The sequence below is a fragment of the Poecile atricapillus genome, chromosome 4 (assembly GCF_030490865.1).
Source record: "Poecile atricapillus isolate bPoeAtr1 chromosome 4, bPoeAtr1.hap1, whole genome shotgun sequence".
Taxonomy (NCBI): domain Eukaryota; kingdom Metazoa; phylum Chordata; class Aves; order Passeriformes; family Paridae; genus Poecile; species Poecile atricapillus.
Genome location: NC_081252.1, coordinates 74,983,495 through 75,005,691, shown reverse-complemented (window position 1 = coordinate 75,005,691; position 22,197 = coordinate 74,983,495). Strand labels below are relative to the sequence as shown.

The following is a 22,197-nucleotide window of genomic DNA, read 5'->3' as shown; positions in this document are numbered from 1 at the left end:
GATCAAATTTTGACCAATAAGGGCTGAGCTGTTCCAAGAATCCGCTACAGGAGCCAACGTGGAGCTTTCCCTCTGGAATACCTTCCCATTGGAATCCTTGGGCTGGAGGCCGAAGGCGCGGATGACGTAAACCCGGACCAGACATTCCTGGAGTCCCCTGGCCGGGAGCTGCTGGAATTGCCGGGGAGGCACCGGAACCCTCGGATCGTCGGGAAGAGGATAAATCCTGAAAGAACCCTGGGAAGAACACGGGAATTCAGGGAAGAACAGGTGGAGATGGGTCCTGTGGGAGTAGCCTTGGAATGACGGGAATGGATCATGGAATTGTGGAAGGGTTTGGGTGGGAAAGGGATCTGAAAGCTCATCCCATTCCATGGGCAGGGACACATTCCCTGATCCCAGCTGGATCCAAATCCATCCCAGTCTGGCCTTGGGCATTCCCAGGGATCCAGGGGCAGCCCCAGCAAATCTGGGAATTGCAGAATCCCAGGCAGGAATTCCTTGCCAAGATCCCAGCCCAATCTCCCCTTTCCCTTGGGAAGCCATTCCCTGGCTCCTGTCCCTGCAGCCCTTGGCCCCAGTCCCTCTCCAGCTCTCCTGGAGCCCCTGCAGGGACTCTCAGCATTCCCTGCATTTTGCCCTTCTCCAGGGGAACATTCCCAGCTCTCCCAGAGCAGAGGGGCTCCCGAATCCTGGAATGCCTTGGGTTGGAAATTACCTTAAATCCAATCCCATCCCACCCCATCCATGGGCAGGGACACCTCCCACCATCCCAGGTGGATCCAATCCCAATGTCCAACCTGGCCTTGGACAATTCCAGGGATCCACAGCAAATATGAGAGTTCCAGACCCTCCCCACCCTCCCAGAGCAGAATTCCATCCCAACATTCCCACCCTTCCCAGCCCTCGGGCAGTTTAAACTCTTCCCCCTCCTCATTAACGCCCCAGCCGGAGGCAGATCCCGGTGAAATCCAGGACCCCCATCACATGCTCCGCACTGAGCCGCGGGTTTTTTGGCTGGAAAAGCTTTTTTCCAAGATTTCCCCAGCTGCAGCCCCTGGGTCTCATTCCCATTTTTCCCTTCTCCAGGGGAACATTCCCAGCTCTCCCAACCCCCCTCCTAGGGGCTCCAGAATCCTGGACTGGTTTGATCTGGAAAAGACCATAAATCCCACCCCATTCCCACCCTTTCCATAGGCAGGGACACCTCCCACAATCCCAGGTTGCTCCAATCCCTTTCCAAGCAGCCTTGGACATTTCCATGGATGAGGATTCCACAACTCCCACAATTCCTGGCCTCACCGAACAATTTGGGCCGGAAAGGACTTGAAGGATCTTCCAATTCCCACCCCTACGGACACAATCCATGGAAAGAGGGCCCATCCCACCTTGAATTCCCCGACCACCGAGGGGTCGTCGTTGGAATCCTGGGATCTCCCCCGGAACAGTTTGAAGGTGTGGCAGAAGTCGGAGAGGTGCTCAAATTCCTCAACGTTTTCCAGCTCCGTCTCGTAGACCTGAGGAGGAAAAGATGGAGCAGGGAAAAAATTCCAACCAAACCCCTCAGTCCTGGGAAAATTCCTCCCACGGGGAGAAAATTCCAGGAGTTTTCCCCCCTTGTTTCCCTCTGAGGGAGAGAGAAGTGGGGAATTTGGGAATTCCACAAGAAATTCCAGCCCATCCCAATGACCCAGACAAAGCCAAAGTCTCCCGGTGGGTTTTTCATGGATCGAGATCTTCCAGCTGGGAATATTTTCCTTAAAACCAAGGAAAACCTTCCCTATTTGGGAGTTTGCTTTAAATTCAACATTTCTTGTGCCTAAATCTCCCTCTTCCCTGAGAAATCCCCAGTTTTTGTCATTCCCAAACCCTTCCCAGTGTGGCAGTTCCCCACCCCCTCGCTGCCTCCCAAGAAAAAAATTCTGGAAGTTTCCTGAAAGGATTTTCCAAAGGAAATGGAATTTTTCCACACTTGGGGAAAATCTTTCCATTTTTTTTTTTTTTTTAACCCGGATGGGGAAAAAAGCCGAAAATCCCAAGGAAATCGTGGAGAATGGAATTCCAAGGATCCACACCCGAGGGAAGCCGCTCACCTTCAAGGTGTCAAATCCCTTTTCCAAGTAATATCCGCATTTTTCCCTCTCTCCCGTGGAAGCGTAAAATTTGCTCCACCAGTCGATGAATTCCTCCTCCTGCAGCCAGAGATCCCAAAATTATTCCTTTTCCACAAAAAAAAAAACAAAACATCCCAGGAAAACGGCAGCAGCTCCCAGATTTGGGAAGTGAAGCCTGCATCGACCCCACCCCTGATTTCCAGGTTTCTTGGGATGCTCCCTGCCCAATTCCGGGTGTTAGAGCCACTGTGGATATTCCCAAGAGGATTTTTCCTCAGGGGAAGATGAGGTAGAGCTCCAAGAAGAATATTCCAAGGATTTGAAGAGTTTTTAGGGAATTTTTGGCTGCTTTGAGGGTGGTTTTCTCAGGATTTCCTGCAGGGAACGAACCGATTTAATGGTGTTAACAGCTTGAAATGCTCCAATTTTAGGCTTTCCCTGGAAATTTTTGGGATTTGGGAGACAGGGATTGACTTCTTGGCTGTATCCCAGCACCTTCCAACCTCCCCATCCCAACAAAACCTGCGGATAAATGAATAAATCCATAAAATTTCCCATCTTCCCATTAAAACCCAGCAGTGCTCAGTTCTCCAGAAGGACAAAACCCTTGGATGAAAAAAACCAGGAAAATCCCACAAAACCTCGGCTCTCACCATCTCCCATTGCCTCATTCCCAGCAAACCATTCCAGCTCTAAGGATGCTAATTCCAAGAGGAAAAACAACCACTCTGGCTCAATATTCCATGGATTTTATCAGAATCCCGGTTTTGGGATCGCTTTGCCGGCAATCCATGAAAAATTCCTGGAAAATCCCAATGTCTCCTTTGAGGAGGCCGCAGAATTCCAGCTCGGTGACCTCACAGAGGATTCCAAATGGAATTCCATTTGATTTATATTAGAATTTATGGATTCAATGGATAGACATTGGATTTAATTGGAATATTTTGGAAATTCACTCCAAAGTATCTGCCACCTTTTTTTTTTTTGGTTTTTTTTTGGGAAAATCCCGATTTTCCTCTCCTCACTTCCCATTTTATTTTTTCAAATGCTCCATTCGGACATCGTGACATTCCCCAGGTATTGGGATTCAAGGAAAACGCTTGGATTCATCCCAGCACTTACCCACGGAATCTTCCGCAGCCCAAGGGAAAGAGTTGGATTAGAGATTTCGGTGGATTTTGACCAATATTCCAGTGAAAAACAGGGAAAACATAAAAAGGAGGGAAGGGGAGCAGCTGGAACGTTAATGGCGATGGATACGATTCCATTTGGGAATGGAAAAGCAATGGATGGGCCAAGGATGGATCGAGGAATTTTGTTAATCCAGGTGATGGAAAAAATTCCCTCCGGGTATCCCAAACCACCTCCAGGGGTTTATCCAGGGCACAGACGATCCCTGGGATGGGGATCTGTGCTCCCTTTTCCAGCTTTTTCATGGATCCCATTGGGCAAAACCCAAGTGAGAATCCCCTGTGGATAAATTTAACCTCATGTGACCAAATCCTGAAATTTTCCCAGAAAAAGGAGCTTATTCCAACCTGGAAAGCTGCTCCATGATTATCCCAAGGTTTCCTGTCTCCCTATCCCCGTTCCATTCCTCTTCCCTCTCACCACGCTGGAATTCCAACCTCTTTTCCAAGAGGGACGCATCATTTGGATATCCCGGGAATAACCGGATCATTCCAGCCAATCCCGTCATCCCAGGAGCTGCAGCAGCTCCTGGAGCAAAGCACGGCTGGAGGGAGGAGAATTTCTCCTTTATGGAAAAAATTCCCAGCTCTGAGGGTGAGGGAGGGCTGGAATGGAATTCCCAGATTTGCTGTGGCTGCCCCTGGATCCCTGGAATTGTCCAAGGCCAGGTTGGACATTGGGATTGGATCCACCTGGGATGGTGGGAGGTGTCCCTGAACATGGATGGGGTGGGAATGGGATGGGATTGAAGGTCCATTCCCATTCAAAGGATTCCAGGATTCCAAAGCCCCTCAGCTCTGGGAGAGCTGGGAATGTTCCCCTGGAGAAGGGAGAAATCCCGGGAATGCTGAGAGTCCCTGCAGGGGCTCCAGGAGAGCTGGAGAGGGACTGGGGCCAAGGGCTGCAGGGACAGGAGCCAGGGAATGGCTTCCCAAGGGAAAGGGGAGATTGGGCTGGGATCTTGGCAAGGAATTCCTGCCTGGGATTCTGCAATTCCCAGATTTGCTGGGGCTGACCCTGGATCCCTGGGAATGTCCAAGGCCAGGTTGGATCCAGCTGGGATCTGGGAATGTGTCCCTGCCCATGGAATGGGATGAGCTTTCAGATCCCTTCCCACCCAAACCATTCCGTGATCCTACAAACCCCGGCTGGAGAAATCCTGGAGTTTTCTCTGGCAATACTTTCCCCCCTCCCCAGTGGCAGTGCCATGGGCTGGCTCCCAGCTGGGAATATCAAAACCATCAGGAACATTCCGGGGAGGGGTGAAGCTCTGGGATGGGAACCATTCCCAGGAGGAGCCATCCAACAGCCGGAGCTCTTCCAAGGAGCCGTAACCGGAGAAGCCGTGAAATGTGGGCTTGGATTGGGAAGGAGCAAACACAGCAAACAACCAATTATCCCAAATAGTTCACAGACATGGAGAAGCTGGAATTGGCTCCACTCAGCTCCATTAACGTGTCCTGGGATGGGGGATTTGGAAAGCAGCACGAGCTGGAGTAATGGAGGAGTAATGGAGGAGTAACGGAGGAGTAACGGCCCTGTAGGGCTGCTCAGCGAGGAACGGAGGAGCAGAGGTGTCCGAGAGTCCCTCCTGAGCTCCTCTCCTCTGGGAATCATGGAGTTATGGAATTATGGAATGGGAAAGGACCTGAATGCTCATCCCATTCCATGAGCAGGGACAGCTCCCACCATCCCAGGTGGATCCAAATCCATCCCAACCCAGCCTTGGGCATTCCCAGGGATCCAGGGGCAGCCCCAGCAAATCTGGGAATTGCAGAATCCCAGGCAGGAATTCCTTGCCAAGATCCCAGCCCAATCTCCCCTTTCCCTTGGGAAGCCATTCCCTGGCTCCTGTCCCTGCAGCCCTTGGCCCCAGTCCCTCTCCAGCTCTCCTGGAGCCCCTGCAGGGACTCTCAGCATTCCCTGCATTTCTCCCTTCTCCAGGGGAACATTCCCAGCTCTCCCAGCTTTTTCTCCCAGCAGAGCTGCTCCATCCCTCTGATCATCCTGGATCGCTCCCACATTTCCATGTCCTTCCTGCGCTGGGATCCCCGAGCTGGGGTCAGAATTCCTTCAAAACCTCCCTCATTCCCTTTGGAATGATTGGAAAACCCAAGGACACGCCGGCAGCCAGCTGGAATTGCCGTTTTCCTAAGCAGCAAGCGGGGTCATTCCCGGAAGGAAAACGCCTCCTTCCGTCTTTATCCGCATATTCTCATGGGTTCAGGTCATTAATTAAGCGATTAATTAATTAATTAAGCGGTTCATTAGCAATTAGAAAGGAAGCGGTACCTACATGAGGCAGGGCCCGGGAATCCGGGATGTTAATTAGCGCAGAGCTCGTCAAACCCTCGGAAAGCTACAAATTAAAATGATCCGTTATCCAAGGAATTCCGGGAACAGCGATGAACACATGGCAGCAAAAGCAACAATTAAAGGGATTCATCTAAATTAATATTCCCAACCCTGGGGTTTCCCGGGATGAGGCAAATTTGGGATGAGCTCAGGGTTTGTTTTTAGGGATGTTCAGCAAAAAGATGGAATGAGGCGGGGGGAAAATGGGATTTTAAAAGGGAAAAATATGGAAACACTGTTAGTAATTCCCAGTGGAGGAAAGGCTTTTCCCTGGATACTGAAATTCAGGGAGTTATCCTGGAATCCAGGGAAGGATGGGAGCCAGGGGGATTTAGAATGGGATTGGGAATGCTCAGGATCAAGGTCCAGGTCCAAGCCCGGCTCATCCTGGGCAAACCAAAACCCGGGATCACTTCCATGGGCAGGAAGCGGCAACGCTGCCCCTGGATTCCAAGGATCCCTGGGAGGTGGAAAAGGGGAAGGAATGTGAGGTTCTTCCCAGAAAACATCCAGGTCTGAGGATCAGGTAGATCCCGACAGCATTCCCAGTTTTCCAGCTCAGGCTTGTTCCCAAAACCCTGCTCTGATCCCACCAGGTCCACATCGGCATCCTTGGGCCCAATTCCACAATTTCCGGCTGTTTCCACAGAGAAAAAATTCCCTGAGGATCATTTTCCACCTGGATTCCCTCACGGCTCCCAGAGGCTGCTGGGAATCCTTTCCAGCTGATTTCTCCATGAGCAGACAGAACAAATCCCTGCTCATCCCACGGAGCTGTGGGATCCTTCCCGAGCCTCTTCCCATGGGAATGAACCCTTGGAAAACACCGGGAGCAGAGCAGGCAGGACAAAGCCTGATCCAGCAGCCTTTTCCACAAATTCCACCTCTCCAAAACCCCGCTCCATGTCCTTCTCCCAAAGAACCAAACTAGACGGGATTAGCCGGGAAAAATCCTTCTTCCATGATTTTTTTAGGAGGATTTTCCTCACTTGGGTGACCGGGATGTGATTCCCGTGCACTTAAACTGGTTTTAAACTCCGCCTGAACTCCTGATCCCGCTCGGATGAGATGGAGAACACGTTCCCAAGCCTTGGAGCTGAGGGATTTCACCTCTGGTTGTTTTCCCGATTTTCCAGGGAAAGCAACAAAGGGATCCTTTGTTCCAACCGTCCTTCGGAGCGGGGAGCAAAGCCAGGCTTGGCAAGGAGGGAGAAAAACTCCGGAGCCACACAAGGAAACGCATCCATGAAAAATCCTGGCTCCTGCTTCCAAAGAGCCCTGAGCACGAGCTGCTGGCTTGGGATCCATCCCTTTTCCCGGGAAAGCGGAGCGGGATGGTCCCCGCGGGCCGCGATTGCTCCTTGACCTCCCAAATCTGGCCCTGGATGGGCGGGATGATCCCAATGGTCCGTCCACGCCTCAATCCGTGTCCACCTCCAGGAGAGGAGCGGCTTCCAGAGCCAAAATTCCGAGGTGGGAATTTTGGGTTGGCTTTCCAGGAAGAAGCTCCCTGCTTTCCCAAAATAGCAGAAAAAACAAGGAAAGAAACAAACGGAGAAGGACAAATCCGGGGTCAAACTGAAGAACTCCATGGGTGGAAGGAGGATTGTTTTGGAAAAGTTGTCCCCAGGAAAAAAAAAAGCCAGAATTTTCCACTTTGGAATGGTTTTGTCACATCCCTCTCCCTCTTTTCCTGCTGTTTAAACTCTTCCCTAAATTTGATCTGAGCTTGGAGGTGCTTCCAATAAAATTATCCCAGGGAACAAAGCTCCAGGATTCCAAAGCTCCATCTCATTCCTTCCTCTGGAATCTCTGGGATGGGATCCCGCATTCCCAGGAGCAGCTCCCAGGGCTCCAGAGTGTGTCCCTATCCAGAGGTTTTATTCCCAAAGGAAAAAGTGGGAGCAGGTTTGCCACCAACCTGCTTTTCCATGAATAACTCATGGAAATCTGAGCAGAGAATTCCAGGGAATTGTGGGCATGGCCAATCCCACTCCGGGCATCCCAGGGTGTTCCACCCATCCCGACCGCTCGGAAAAATGGGACAAACTGGGAATGCCACCCACGGGAATGGCCAGCACCACATTTTCCGAGCACTTCCAGCATGGGATGGTGGGAAATCCCAATTCCAGCTCTTGGGAAATCTCGGATCCAGATCATGGGAAGCCGGGCTCAAGCTCCACATCCCAACTTAGGATCCCTCCGTGGGTTCAGCCCCCAGAAGATTCCCACATTATTCCCTCCGTTTTCTCCCAAGTTTCTCTGTCCTGGACTAAAAAAAGAGGGATTTTATTACAAAAATTCCTGTTCCTAAATTCCATCTTTTTCCACGGACACGCTCCAGTTGCCTTCCTGAGAAAAGACAAAGCCCAGCTGTAAATTTTAAGGACAAATCCTTAAATGGGAAGCGAAAAGGAGGGAATGAGGCTGCTTTCCCAATTTCCCAATGCTCCAATCAGGAGCATTTTTGGGAGCTGCTTTTCCCTTTCCACACTTTTCCCAATTCTCCTGTCCGGTTCCTAATGGAAGTTTGAAGGATTTCAGGACAAGATCCCAACAGAGCTGTGAATAGGATCACGGAATCATGGAATGATTTGGGTGGGAAGGATGTTAAATCTCATCCCATTCCACCTTTTCCACGGGCAGAGACACTTCCCGCTATCCCAGGTTTCTCCAAGACACTTCCAGGGATGAGGATTGGGAATGAGCAGGGCCACACCCACAGTTTTTTGGGAATTTGCCGAATTCCTGATTCCCAGCTTGATGTGGGATCCAGCTCGAGCCTGGATTTGTGGATACACCACAAATATCCAACAGCACCAGAGAATCCTTGGGAATAGAAACCCGCAGGAGCCACCAAGGATGTGGATAAAGAGCAGGATCCATGCCCAACTTGGACACCTTGGATTCAGCAGCTCCTCCATCCCTGGAATTGTTCACAGCCAGGGAAACTGAGGCAGGAAACACCTGGAAGGGAGATTCCTTCTGGAAACTCCAGCCCTGTGGCATCCAGGAATAGGGAGAAGGGAAATTCCAGCCCCTGATATCCCACCAAGGGATGGGAGATCAGGAAAAGCTCCACCAAACATTCCTGACACCATTCCCAGCTGCTCCAGAGGCACCGGGATCGCCTCCGGATCCGTGCATCCCACACACAGCTCCATCCCAAAGATTCCTTCTGCTGGAGAAGGAACCCAAGGGCTGCGGATAAAGGAACTTTCTGGAAGAATGGAAACTCCGGGGGTGTGTCCATCCTGATCCATTCCCAAGGGAATGCTGAGATCCCTCAAATTCATTGGAACTGCACCACATCCCCCCTCCTTCCCTGCTCCCACCATCATGGATTTGGGATTCGGAATTCCAACAATCCCAGCCCAGTAAAATTCCTGCAAACCAGGAGCCAAACTGGGAAAAGGAGACCCAGCCATGGAGCAAGGACGACGGAGCCTCAGGGAATTTTTGCTTTCCTCGGGAAGAGCCCAGCATGGATTTCTCTCCATCGGGAAAGCAAACCCAGCCCTTCATTCCCACCATCGGGAATGAGGAGGAGTTTGGGGTTGTGCAGGTGAGGAGAGGGAGGGAAAACACGTGGGAGTTGGAAAAGGATGGATCCGACCGGATCCAGCCTCGCATCGGCGCCTCGGATCCGGCCTCACCAGATCCACCGGAGCACGGAAAGAATCTGGGATCTTCCCAGCGCGGCCGCGTTTTCCGTACCTGGATGGGGATCAGGGGCTCTTTGTCATCGATGTCGATGAGGACGTCGTCCCTGGGCGTGAGGCTGACGTCATCTGCAACCGGAGCAGGGCAGCACCGTCATCCCGGGATTTGGGAATCCCGGAATCCAGAAACCTTGGGATTGACCTCCAGGAGTGATCCCAGTTTCTCCCAGACCGCACTTCCATGATCCCGATCCCATCCAGACCCTTCCCACCATCCAAAGTTCATCTCCATCGTCCCAAACTCATCCCAAACCTTTCCCACCATCCAAAGGTGATCTCCATGATCCCAACATCTCCCAGACCCTTCCCACCTCACGAATTTCATCTCCATGATCCCAACCTCATCCAGACTTTTGCCACCACCCAAAGCTGATCTCCAAGATCCCAATCCCATGATCCCAATCCCATTCAGGGCTCCAAGGGGTCAGGAGAGGGACTGGGGCCAAGGGCTGCAGGGACAGGAGCCAGGGAATGGCTTCCCAAGGGAAAGGGGAGATTGGGCTGGGATCTTGGCAAGGAATTCCTGCCTGGGATTCTGCAATTCCCAGATTTGCTGGGGCTGCCCCTGGATCCCTGGGAATGCCCAAGGCCAGATTGGATCCCCCTGGGATGGTGGGAGCTGTCCCTGCCCACGGATGTGGTGGAACGAGATCATCTTGAAATTCCCTCCCAACCCAACCATTCCATGGCTCCATGGACACCAATCCCGATATTCCCACGCACCCGGCTGCTCCGGGGACGCTCCCGTGTCCTGCTGGAAGGGATCCCAGTAGAATTCCTGGAGGGAGCGGATGGTGCACTGTCCCACCACGGGTCTCCGGCCGAAGGGGCGGTTGTCGATGATCTTCAGGATGATGGGGGGGCTGTAGAGGCTCTCCTTGGGCAGGCGCTGCGGGAAGAGGGATGGGAAGAGGGAATGAGGCTGGAAAGGGAGGGCGGAGGTTCTGCACCATCCTCAAAAATCCAAGGGCAGAAGGAGCTTCACCAGAAGAACCAATTGGATGGAATTTTTGAGGTCCTTCAAGAGAAGAACCAGTTTTATGGAATTTTGAGGTCCTTCACCAGAGGAAACAACTTTATGGACCTCCAAGTCCTTCACCACATGATCCATTTCTATGGAATTTTGAGGTCCTTCAAGAGAAGAACCGATTTTATCGACCTCCAAGTCCTTCACCACACAATCCATTTTTATGGAATTTTGAGGACCTTCACCAGAAGAACCATTTTTATGGCACCTCCAGGTCCTTCACCCCCTAAAATCCAATTTTATGGGACTTCGAGATTCTTCAGAACAAGATCCCTTTTTATGGAACTTTGAGGTCCTTCACAAGCCACATTTCCCGGGAACTTTGAGGTCCTTCACCCCAAGATCCATTTCTATGGGATCTCCATAAAGATCCAATTTTATGGGACTTTGAGGTCTTTCCCATGAAATCCATTTTTACAGGACGGGGAGGTCCTTCAGAAGATCCACTTTTACGGGACTCCAGAGGTCCTTCAGCACAAGATCAAATTTTTATGGGATTTTGAGGTCCTTCACCACAACATCCAATTTTATGGGACTTCCAGATCCTTCAGAACAAGATCCCTCTTTATGGAACTTTGAGGTCCTTCACAAGCCACATTCCCCTGGAACTTTGAGGTCCTTCACCCCAAGATCCATTTTTATGGGACCTCCAAGCCCTTCAGAAGATCCACCTTGATGGGACTTTCAGGTCCTTCACCAGATCCATCTTGATGGGACTTTCAGGTCCTTCACCCCATTTTTGAGGCCCTTCCCTTCCCCCATTCCCGTTCCCCATTCCCGTTGGGACCTCACCACTTCCATGAAGAGCACGCAGACGTCGAAGTTGGGGTTCTTCTTGACGTTCTTGATGACGCTGGACTGGACGCGCTGTCCCCCGCACTCCACCAGCAGGCTGGGCGAGGTCACGCTGGCCAGCTGGAAGCTCTTCAGGTTCCTCAGGCCCCAGGCCAGGATCTGTGGGATGAGGGGACACCAAATCCTGAGCCAAACTTCTGCTTCCAGGTTTTCTATGGAGCTCCTCGGCAGTGGAGGAGAACCTGGAGGTTGAACCGTGTAGGACAAGCAATGGTGGGAATTATGTATGGAATTCTTGAGGTTCCTCAGCCCCGGATCCATGGGATGAGGGGACATCAAATCTTGGGCCAAATCCTTGAGGTTCCCCCAGCCCTGGATCTGTGGGATGAGGAAACACCAAATCCTGAGCCGAATTTCCACTTCCAGGTTTTCCATGGAGCTCCTCGGCAGTGGAGGAGAACCTGGAGGTTGAACTGTGTAGGACAAGCAGTGGTGGGAATTATGGAATTCTTGAGGTTGGAAAAGACCTCCAAGGTCATTGGGTTCAACCTGTGACTGATATCCACCTTGGCACCAGGAGTTCCTTGGAAATTTCCAGGGATGGAGATTCCAAACTTCCCTGGGCACTTCCAATGCCTGAGCACCCTGTCCATGAGGAAATTCCTCCTGATATCCAACATGAACTTCATCCTTATCCCATTCCTTGTTTCCTGAATTTCATCCTTATCCCATCCCTTGTCCCCTGAACTTCATCCTTATCCCATCCTTTGTTCCCTGAACTTCATCCTTATCCTATCCCTTGTTCCCTGAATTTCATCCTGTCGGTGACATCCTTATCCCATTCCCTATTCCCTGAACTTCATCCTTATCCCATTCCCTATTCCCTGAACTTCATCCTTATCCTCATCCTTATCCTTATCCTTGTTTCTTGAATTTCATCCTTATCCCATTCCTTGTTCCCTGAATTTCATCGTTATCCCATCCCTTGTTTCCTGGGAGCCAACCCCAACTCCCCCAGCTCCTCCTTCCCATCAGGGAATTGTGAAGAGCCAGAAGTTCCCCCTGGAGGTTCCTTTTTCTTGGAATCCCACCCTGGATCCCATTCCCGGCTCCGATTCCCGGCTCCGTGGCTCACCTCGATGGCCGTGCGCTGCAGGACGGGTTTGATTCCCTGCGGCACCACGTAAACGTTGGGCTCCCGCTGCGGCGGCGGATAGGGAAGGTCGGAATCCGCGGACTGCGGGAATGGAGAGGGAAAGGAAAACATCGGGAAGTGCCAGGATGGGACATCAAACCCCTTTCCGTGTTAGATCCAACCTGGAATCTCCATCTTTGCCAAACTCGTCTCTCCCGGGAAATCCAGGATGGGAGAGATGAGGAATGGCAGGACGGAGGTGCCGGAAAAGTGGTTTTATCCCTTCAATCCATCCTGGAGAAGATCCAGCATTCCCGAGCTTTTCTCAGGGAAATACAAAGGATCTGCCCTCCAAGGTTTTTAGGGAATGATGGGATGGAATCGCCTCGATCCCATCCCAGGATGGCGGCGGGATGAGGGAAGGGATGAAGCAGCAGCAGCGGGTTCAGAGTTGGGCAATTCCCAAAAAAATTCAGCAGGAGCAGCACCGTGGGATGGGGGATTGGCATCACCTCTGGATCTGGGAAGGGGCTGGGCTTCATCCCACACTTCATGGATAATCCGGAAACCCGTGGGATAGGGCTCAGGTGAAAGTAGCTGGGAATTCCATTGGGATCATCCCAAATCCGGGAGGCAGCCGAGGAATTCCCAATTTGCCTTCCCAGAGGAGGAAAGTGGGAGCCAGAATTTCTCCCTTTTGCTTTTCCTGCATCTCCCAGAGCCCTGAGAAAGGCTGGAATGAAAGCAAAACCTCCAGAAATCCATCCCGGGAGCATGGAATTCTCTCCTACCTGGAATTTTATTGGATTCAAGGACGTGTGGGTGCGTTTGAATTACGGGATCGGGTGAGGGATTGGCTCTCCAAAGGGATTTTCCACATGGATTTTCCAATTTTCCATTGGAAAGGACCTTCAGGAACATCCAATTCCAACTTCTCTTCCCATAAAATTCCAAGCTTTCGTTTTCCTTGGGAATTGCTGCTTCCTGGGTCCAGCTGCTCATTAGGCGAAGATTTTTGGGAATTCCGTGTGGGAGAAGTTTCCTGGGATTCCCACATGGAGCAGCCACTCCTCCATCCCACGATCCACGTGCTCCCAGAGCCGGTTAGTGCTGGCAGGGAACGGGAATTTTATCCGGGATAACCCGGAGGAGAAGGGGGAGCTGCCAAGAATTCCCACATTCCCTGGGTTACCCCCAGAACTCTAATTCCAAAAAAAAAATCTCATTTCAGGCTGCTCCAGCCCAAAATCATGGAAGGGTTTGGGTTGGAAGGGATTTTAGGGATCAATCCTTTGGCAAATCCAATGGGAAATCCTTGGGAAAAGAGCTCCTGCCCCATCCCTCCTCTCCAGGATCAACGTGGATTTTAATCCTGCAGCATTCCAGAGTTTTTTAAGCCCTTCCCGCTGCTCTCCCAGTGGTTTTCCAGGCATTCTCCCGGATTCCAGCGGAATGCCGGAGGATGAAATGTTCCACCAGATGGACGGGAATGAGCAGGGAATTCCAGGGATGAGGCGGGAGCAGGGAAGGACCAGGAGGGGAGTGGGAAAAATCAATTCCCAGACGGAGGCGGCTGGAGGGAGAAAAATCCATGAAAATCCTGCTGGGAGCCGGGATGGGTTGAACGAGGATAAATCCGAGGGAATCCAGGCGGCACGGAGCTCTGGAAATCATGGATTCCAACCCGGATTTGAATCCAGGATGAGTGAAAATAAACATGGATGAGGCCGGGAAAAAAAAGTCTGGTAACGATTCCCAGTTTATATGGAAGCTGGGATGTGACCCAAAGATAAATCCCAGAGTTTGGCGGGAATTTAGCCCCAAAAGGCCATTCCCAAGAAAAAATGGAGAAGGATGGAGCCAGGTCCTTCAGGAGCATCCATGAGGCACCGGAGACTCCGGCCAGCACCAACCCTTGGGATGCAGGAATTTTGCTGGGATGGGGTTCCCGCAATCCCACTCTCCCTGAAAGGCTCTTCCGAGATTTTCTTGGATTCTGGGAAAAGGGAAGGAAGGGAGGAGAGCGATACCCATTGGAGGAGCCCCTCCGAGAACAAGGCAGGGATGCAGAGCTGTGGAATGTCCCATCCCGGAATTCCGGCAGTGGGAAGAAACCGAGGAAAAAGAGGAGAGAGATGATTATGGACACACGGAAAAGTGGGATGAGCTCCCAAGGAAAGGCAGATTGGGTGGGGAAAAAAAATCTTGGAAAAATGCGTTTATCCCAACCAATCCAACCTTTCCTGGGAATGCAGCTCGGGTCTTTCCTAGCTCATCTCCCGGATTTTGGGATTAACGGCTCCGAGGGCCGCCACAACATTCCGAGAGTTGTTCCCTTTCCCTGCCTGGAGTTCTCCAAGATTCCCAACTCCACCTCTTGGTTCAGCCCAGGATCGGCTCCATGGGATGCACAAGGATAAAGTCTCGGGATCCTGGGTGTGGAATCAGAATCATGGGAATGATGGAATCTTGGGAACAGTTTCCGTCGGAAAACTCATCCCATTCCATGGGCAGGGAACCTTCCGCTATCCCAGGTTGCTCCAAGCCCCATCCAATCTATCCCTGAATTTTTCCCGGCACGAGGGACAAAAATTTCCTTGGGAACAGCGGGAACAGTCCGGCACATCCTCGATTCACAGCAAATTCCCTATGGAAAGTCTGGAATTGGGATTTCCTGAGGACACCTCATTCCAGAGGGTAAACGGATCCCAACATTCCCGGCCATGGGGAAAAGCCCATCCGGCCAGGGGTCACTCATATTCCCAAAATCCTGATGCTCCCGGCTTGAGTCATCCAGGGAAAAGAGGAATTCCCAAGGAAACAAATTTGAACAATTCCAGGATGAAAACCAAGGAATTCCCAAAGACTCACCTCGTCCAGGCTGGAGGAGAGCTCGCTCTGGGAAAGAGGAGGAGAGGACGGAATTAGAGGAATTCTCATCCCTAAGCCCATCCCAAGGTTTCTAAGGGAAAATGGGAAAGCCCAAGGGAATCATGGAATGGTTCAGCTTGGAAAAATCCTTAAATCCCATCCAGTGCCACCCCCTTCCCGTATCCCAGCTGGATCCAGCCTTGGGCATTCCCAGGGATCCAGAGGAAATCTGGGAATTGCAGAATCCCAGGCAGGAATTCCTTGCCAAGATCCCAGCCCAATCTCCCCTTTCCCTTGGGAAGCCATTCCCTGGCTCCTGTCCCTGCAGCCCTTGGCCCCAGTCCCTCTCCAGCTCTCCTGGAGCCCCTGCAGGGACTCTCAGCATTCCCTGCATTTTGCCCTTCTCCAGGGGAACATTCCCAGCTCTCCCAGCCTGGCTCCAGAGCCTTTGGAGTATCTCCACAGGATCCTCTGGATCCTGGAATGGAATCCATTTTCCCTGTCAGGAAGGAGCTGCCCACTCCCGGTTTTCCTTATCAGCTGAGGAAAAATTGAATCCATGCAGGAATTCCACAAGAATTCCCTAGGACAGGATGGAGGAATTGCTGCAGGGCTGGAAACGGGCTCCAAATCCCTGGGAAAGCTGGGAATGGTGCTGGATTTGCAAGGAGGAGTCAGGAATTACCTCAAATCCAGGGATGTGATGAACAGCCGGCTGCGGGGAGAGAACACAATTCCCGTTGACATTCCCGATGAGAATTCCTCCTTTTCCAGCTGGGAACCTTCAGCCCCTTCCGTTCCCAGCTCTAAAAATCCTGGACTCTCATCCAGTCAGGAAGCACCAAATCCACCCGGATGATTCCCACTGGGATCAAACATCTCATTCCAAAAGCCTTTCCAAGGCTTTTCCCACCCGGTTCTGAGGGAATGAGGAGGAGGAAGAGGCCACCTGTGGATATCTGGGGCCCTGTCCTGGTGTTTGGGATGGGATTTCCAGGGAAGAAGGAATTGTGGGGATTCCCGTTCCCAGATAAACCTCAGGGCTGGGAAGGAAGAATGGGATACAGGGATTGATCTTCCCAATCCATCCTTTTTTCCTGGCACATCTGGGATGTATCCATTGGAAAATCCGGAGTGGCTTCAGCTCTCCTAAATCCCCTCCTGAAATCATTCCAAGGAAAGGGCAGCATTCCTTTGGGATTTGGCAATTCCCAGCTCCCCTGATATTCTGAATTCCTGGATTCAGAACTCCAGGACTTTTCCAAGGAGAGAAGGATCCATCCAGCCCATCCCACTTGGAATTCCACAGCTTTCCATCAGCCCAACCCTAAACCGCCCTCTTTTCCCACCTGGACAACCTCACCCTATGGAATTATCCCTCGAAAAGGGACAAATCCCAAATCCCTCCGGCTCTCCCAGGATGGATGGACTAAACCCAACACCTGGAAAATCCTGGTGAAGATCCGCTTGGATCCTGGGGAAGAACCGGAATTCCGGAGCATTCCAGGCTCAGGGATGGATCTCACCTTTTCCCTCTGGATCAGCTCGAAGGCAGCCAGGAGCTCGCCGACATTCCGGCCGGATTTGAGGACGGGATACCAGGAAAGCCGAGGCGAGCGCTCCAAGCTGGGCCGGCAGATGCAGCGTCCCATGAATTCATCCGCGCCCTGGAAAGGGAATTCCAGGGAATTGGGAACCGCGGGAATTGGGATCATTCCTCCCAGAGAAATCCATCCCCTCCTCAGCCAAAAATCAGGAGCGAGGGATGATCCCGTTATGGAAGTGGAGCAGGAAAATTAATGGATTGGTGCCCACAGAGCCTCCGGTTTTCCAACTTCTCCCTGGAATTCCTAAGGCTGGAAAAACACCTTTTTGGGGAATTCTTATCCCAGGTTTTCCAGGGCAGAAACTCAGAGCTTTCAGCAGCTCCTAAAAATCCCATTCCCTGCCCTGCACCGGGATCTTTGGAATTTTTCCTGCTTCCTGCTGGGAAGGAGCAGGAAAGAGGGAAAAAGATGCCTGAGATATTCCCAAGCCCTTCCCAAGGTGTATTCCAAGCATTTTTCAACAGAAATTCCCTCCGTGGTTTTTCCAGGATTTGGGGTTTCTTTCCAGCCCGGTTTTTGTGGGAAAAACCTCAAGTTCCCGCCACCATCCCCCCAAAATTCCATCATTCCCAATCCCTTTGGACATGGAAAACAGCAGAGGGCATTGTCCTACTTCCCTGACTGCTTCCAACTTCATCCCAAGGTTTTTTCCATGAGGAATCCCCGTTAATTTCCCCACTTTAAATGAGGGTGAGGAATGAACGCAACCTCAAGGACGCCACGGGGTTTTCCCTGGAATTTTCCCCTCTGGATCATCTACCTCAAATCCTGAGCCACCCCAGAGACACCAGAGATTCCAGAGGCCGGGAATTCCCGGCGGGAATCGCCGCACTCACGTAGGTGTCGTGGTCGTAGATTTCCACCAGGATGTTGGGCGGGCACTCGGCCACGTCCCGAGAATTCCCGAAAATCTCGATCTCGTAGAAGATCAGGGTCTGATCCCAGGTGGGATTCAGGGTGTTCTTCTCCACCACCGTCTTCTGGCTCTGGTGCAGGAAGGAGACGATGGCGTAGGGATCTGCGGGAATTCAAGGAATGGGATACAGGGATGGAGCCCGGCTCTTCCCAGAATTCCAAGCTCCATCCAGAACCGGCTCCCAAAGAATCTGGGAATTCTCAGCTCGTTCCATCTCATCCTGAGGTCCCTCAGGTCTTGCTTGAGGATAAAGGAGCAGCCTCGTCTATCCCGCCTGGAATTCGGCATTCCAAGCCCAGAGTGCCAGGTTTTCCAGGCGTTTTTCTGCCTGGAAAAGGCTCAGTCTGAGAGTTGAGATTGTTCTAGAGATCCAGGGAAATCTTGGAGCCACTTCCAGGGCCTAAAGCAGCTCCAGGAGAGCTGGAGAAGGATTTGGGATAAGGGCTGGAGGGACAGGAGACAGGGAATGGCTTCCACTGGGAAAGGGGGGATTGGAGTGGGATTCTGGGGAGAAATTCCTGGCTGGGAGGGTGGGGACCATCCCACACATCCCTGGGTGCAGATTCTGGGAACATCTCACACATCCCGGGGAGCTTTAATGAGAGCCAAAGGCTGCCGCTTCCAGGATTGTCCCGAATTCCGGGATGCAGATCCCAGGATTATCCCACACATCCCTGGATTTGGATCCCAAGAACATTCCACATCCCTGGATTCAAATCCCAGGAAAATCCCACATCCCTGGATTCAGATCCCAGGAACATCTACATCCCTGGATTCAAATTCCAGGAAAATCCCAAATTCCTGGATTTGGATCCCAGGAACATTCCACATCCCTGGATTCAGATCCCAGGAAAATCCCAAATTCCTGGATTCAGATCCCAGGATTATCCCAGACATCCCTGGATTCGGATCCCAGGAACATCCTACATCCCTGGATTCAAATCCCAGGAAAATCCCAAATTCCTGGATTCATCCCAGGAAAAATCCCACATCCCAGGATTATTCCAGACATCCCTGGATTCAGATCCCAGGAACATCCTACATCCCTGGTTTCAAATTCCAGGAAAATCCCACATCCCTGGATCCTGATCTCAGGAAAATCCCACATCCCTGGATTCAGATCCCAGGAAAATCCCAGACATCCCTGGATTCAGATCCCAGGAAAATCCCAGACATCCCTGGATTCAGATCCCAGGATTATCCCAGACATCCCTGGATCCAGATCCCAGGAACATCCCACATCCCTGGATTCGGATCCCAGGATTATCCCAGACATCCCTGGATACAGATCCCGGGAACATCCTACATCTCTGAATTCAAATCCCAAATTCCTGGATTCAGATCCCAGGAACATCCCAAATTCCTGGATTCAGATCCCAGGAACATCCTACATCCCTGGATTCAAATTCCAGGAAAATCCTGCATCCCTGGATCCAGATCCCAATCAGGACCAGCTGATCCCAGCAGCATTCCCCCTTTTCCCCCTTTTCCATGGAATGAGGGCACCAGCACTCGGATTTCCCCCTCTATCCGTGCCTAACAAGCCGGGGCCACTCGGACATTCCCAACAAACCTCTCCGGGAAGAGCCTTTCCCACTTTTCCTGGGCCAAATCCATTACAACAAACAAAAAACCCTGGATTTGGAGCTGCTTTTCCCTTTTTTTTTTTTTTTTTATTTCTTTTCCCCATTTTCCCTCCCTTCTCCTCCTTTTTATTTTTTTCATGGAAGCCTCTCTAAAGCCCCTTTGTTGGGAGCAGGGAATGTTTATTTTTCCAACTGCCGAGCCCCTTTAATGAACTCCTTTATTCCCGGCAGCGGGAATCACAATCCCGCATTGTGGAACGTTGCTGCTCGTGTTGTCCTTGGCCGGGATTTTTCCAAAGGAAAACGATTCCGGACTCCCCTCCCGGGCCATGAGCTCACCTCACTCCCACCTCCTCATCCCGACAAGGAGCCTTTTGTGGGAATTCCAGGTGGGAGCAGACACTGGGGGATTTTTTTTTTTAATTTTTCTTTTTTTTGGATGCTCCGGGGTGTTTATTCCCAAAAAAATCACATTATTCCAACTACTGGGAAAAGCAGGATTCCCTCAAGGTCACGATCCAGCTGATTCCCCACTTTTGGGATTGTCCCTGTTTCCCATTATTCCCGGGATGTGTTGTTCCAAGGGGGGGTTTAAATCCCGGAATCTGGAGGGAAATCCCACCCAAACCCCTCTGGAAATTCCCATGGGAATTGGAATAATCCTGGGATGGCCCAGCCCAGCCTCCAGGGATGAGGATGTGGGATTTTCCAATCATTCCAGGAATTCCTTCTCCCCTCAACCACATTCCAAAGGAATCTTCCACCTGCATCCAACCAGCATGGAAATCCCATGGATAACAGGATTTCTCCTATTACAATTTCTTTCCTATCCCAAAAAAACCCAGCATGGGAAACCCTGACCACACCAGCACAATCCTGGGAATTTCAGAAATCCCTGGAATTATGCTGGGAATGGATGGAGCAGCAGACAAAGCTGTTTTCCACCCGGATTCCCTTTTTCCATGGGAATCCCTTCCCTAAATCCCAAACTCCAGGGCCTGCTGGCCCCTGTCCAGCTGGGAGAAGGGGGATGTTAAGGAATTATGGAATCATGGAATTCCAGACTGTTTTGGGGTGGAAGGGACCTTAGGGATCATCTGGATCCAACTGGGAAATTTGCGCTGGATCAAATCCAACAAGGAATTTCCTGAGGATGCTGGAGAAGAAGGGGCCGGACTGTGCCGAGATCCTGATTAAATCCTGTCACCCTCTGGAATTTTCCCCGGGCACATCCCATGGAAGTTTCTCCCTGTGCTCCATCATATCCAGCCCGGAGAAGGAAAAGCTCCAGAGATTCCTTGGAGCCCATTCCAGGCCTAAAGGAGCTCCAGGAGAGCTGGAGAGGGACTGGGAACAAGGAATGCAGGGACAGGAGCCAGGGAATGGCTTCCCAAGGGAAAGGGGAGATTGGGCTGGGATCTTGGCAAGGAATTCCTGCCTGGGATTCTGCAATTCCCAGATTTGCTGTGGATCCCTGGATCCATGGGAATGCCCAAGGCTGGGTTGGGATGGACTTGGATCCACCTGGCATGGCGGGAATTGCCCCAGCCCATGGGATGATCCCTCTGTTCCCGGAATTCCATGCCGGTGCAGATCCGGACTCACCGGAGAAGCTGTCCTTGTCCATGGCGATGAGATCCCGCGCCTGGTACAGGTAACAGCGCAGGTGGAATCTGTTCCCGGCTGCCGGAAGAACGGGAAACATGGAAAAGAGCCCAGGAAAAATATATGGAAAAGGTATTCCATCATTCCCAACCTCCCATCCAAGATAATTCCAGCTTAATCCCCCCAGGGTATCCCAAGCACCGATCCCGGAGCCTGTGGATGTTCCCACGAGCACCGTCCTCCTCTCCACCCTTTTTCCACCTCTCTTTTCCCGTCTTTTTCCTTGGAAAAGGATGGGAAACGCCTTTCCCGCTCCCCTGGGACCCTTACAGTCAAAAATGCAGGAGATCGTGGGTCTGTTGACTCCAAAGCTCAGGGTGGACGCGGATTTTCCGTCGGATTTTCCATCGTCGCTCCTGTCGTCCGTCACTCCTCCCTGCAAGGAAAACAACGGAAAGTCGGGAATGCCGGGATCGCCTCCGGGATTCCCCATGGGAAGGAATTCTCTGGGATGTCCAAGTGGAGTCTGGGCTTCCAGCATTCCCCAGAATCCTAAAATTTAGGTTGGAAAAGCTCTTGGAGTTCTCCTAATTCCCCTCTGGCCTTGGAATATTTGCGGGAAAAGGAGGGATTTCCGAGGCTGAGAATTCCCATTTGCGGATCCCACGGGAAAAAGGGGAACGGGAACAATCCTGCCAGGAGCTCTGGGTGAGGGAAGCAGCCGGGATCCCCCAAAATGGGAGCAGCTCTTGGAAAACACCACGGAGCCGCTTTTATCCCAAAGGGATCAACTCTGGATTGGAGGGAAAGACAGAGCAAGGAAAGACGGGGGGAAAAAAATGCCAAAGAGGAGAGGAAAAAATTCCATAAAAACACAGAATGGGAGCTTTGTGCTGCTTTGGCTCTGACGGAACCAATTGGAAAAGCGGCGGATTGGGAAATCCAGAGTGTGGAGAAAGCCAGGAACAACCAGGGAAAAGAGGGAACCAACAGGGCGGATAAGGGGATAACGGGAAGCGGATAACGAGCGGCCGATAACGAGCGGCCGATAACATTCCCAGGTGGAAATTCGGGAATGGGAGAAGCTGTTCCCTACCAGAGCCCCTTCCAAGGCGAAGACGGCAGCGGGGCCGGTGCGTTCCAGAGGCTCCATCCGGCGTCTCCAGCGGCGCCGGCGGAAGGCGTCGGAGCGGCGCTGCTGGAGGTGGAAGCGCCAGCCAAAGAGGGAAGCGTATTCCCAACCGTCCCCATCCAGCTCCTCCTGCTTGTGCTG

General features: G+C 51.8%; 1 protein-coding gene across 9 annotated transcripts in view; it reads right to left on the bottom strand.

The window, feature by feature from the left end:
* The window catches only part of DYSF (dysferlin), an 80,521-nt gene that overhangs the window by 29,947 nt on the left and 28,377 nt on the right, over window positions 1–22,197 (bottom strand). For 4 of the 9 annotated variants that reach the window (XM_058837715.1, XM_058837719.1, XM_058837714.1 and 1 more), the window contains 16 exons: window positions 22,021–22,194; window positions 21,255–21,360; window positions 20,925–21,002; window positions 17,654–17,835; window positions 16,737–16,877; window positions 15,896–15,925; window positions 15,211–15,237; window positions 14,370–14,411; window positions 12,340–12,441; window positions 11,202–11,363; window positions 10,106–10,271; window positions 9,378–9,451; window positions 5,602–5,664; window positions 2,094–2,192; window positions 1,389–1,517; window positions 82–237 (listed from right to left, as the gene is read on the bottom strand). In XM_058837715.1, the coding sequence (XP_058693698.1) occupies window positions 82–237; window positions 1,389–1,517; window positions 2,094–2,192; window positions 5,602–5,664; window positions 9,378–9,451; window positions 10,106–10,271; window positions 11,202–11,363; window positions 12,340–12,441; window positions 14,370–14,411; window positions 15,211–15,237; window positions 15,896–15,925; window positions 16,737–16,877; window positions 17,654–17,835; window positions 20,925–21,002; window positions 21,255–21,360; window positions 22,021–22,194 (1,731 nt within the window). The remainder of the gene's footprint in view (window positions 1–81; window positions 238–1,388; window positions 1,518–2,093; window positions 2,193–5,601; window positions 5,665–9,377; window positions 9,452–10,105; window positions 10,272–11,201; window positions 11,364–12,339; window positions 12,442–14,369; window positions 14,412–15,210; window positions 15,238–15,895; window positions 15,926–16,736; window positions 16,878–17,653; window positions 17,836–20,924; window positions 21,003–21,254; window positions 21,361–22,020; window positions 22,195–22,197) is intronic. The other 5 variants (XM_058837721.1, XM_058837723.1, XM_058837720.1 and 2 more) reach the window with 2 other exon arrangements.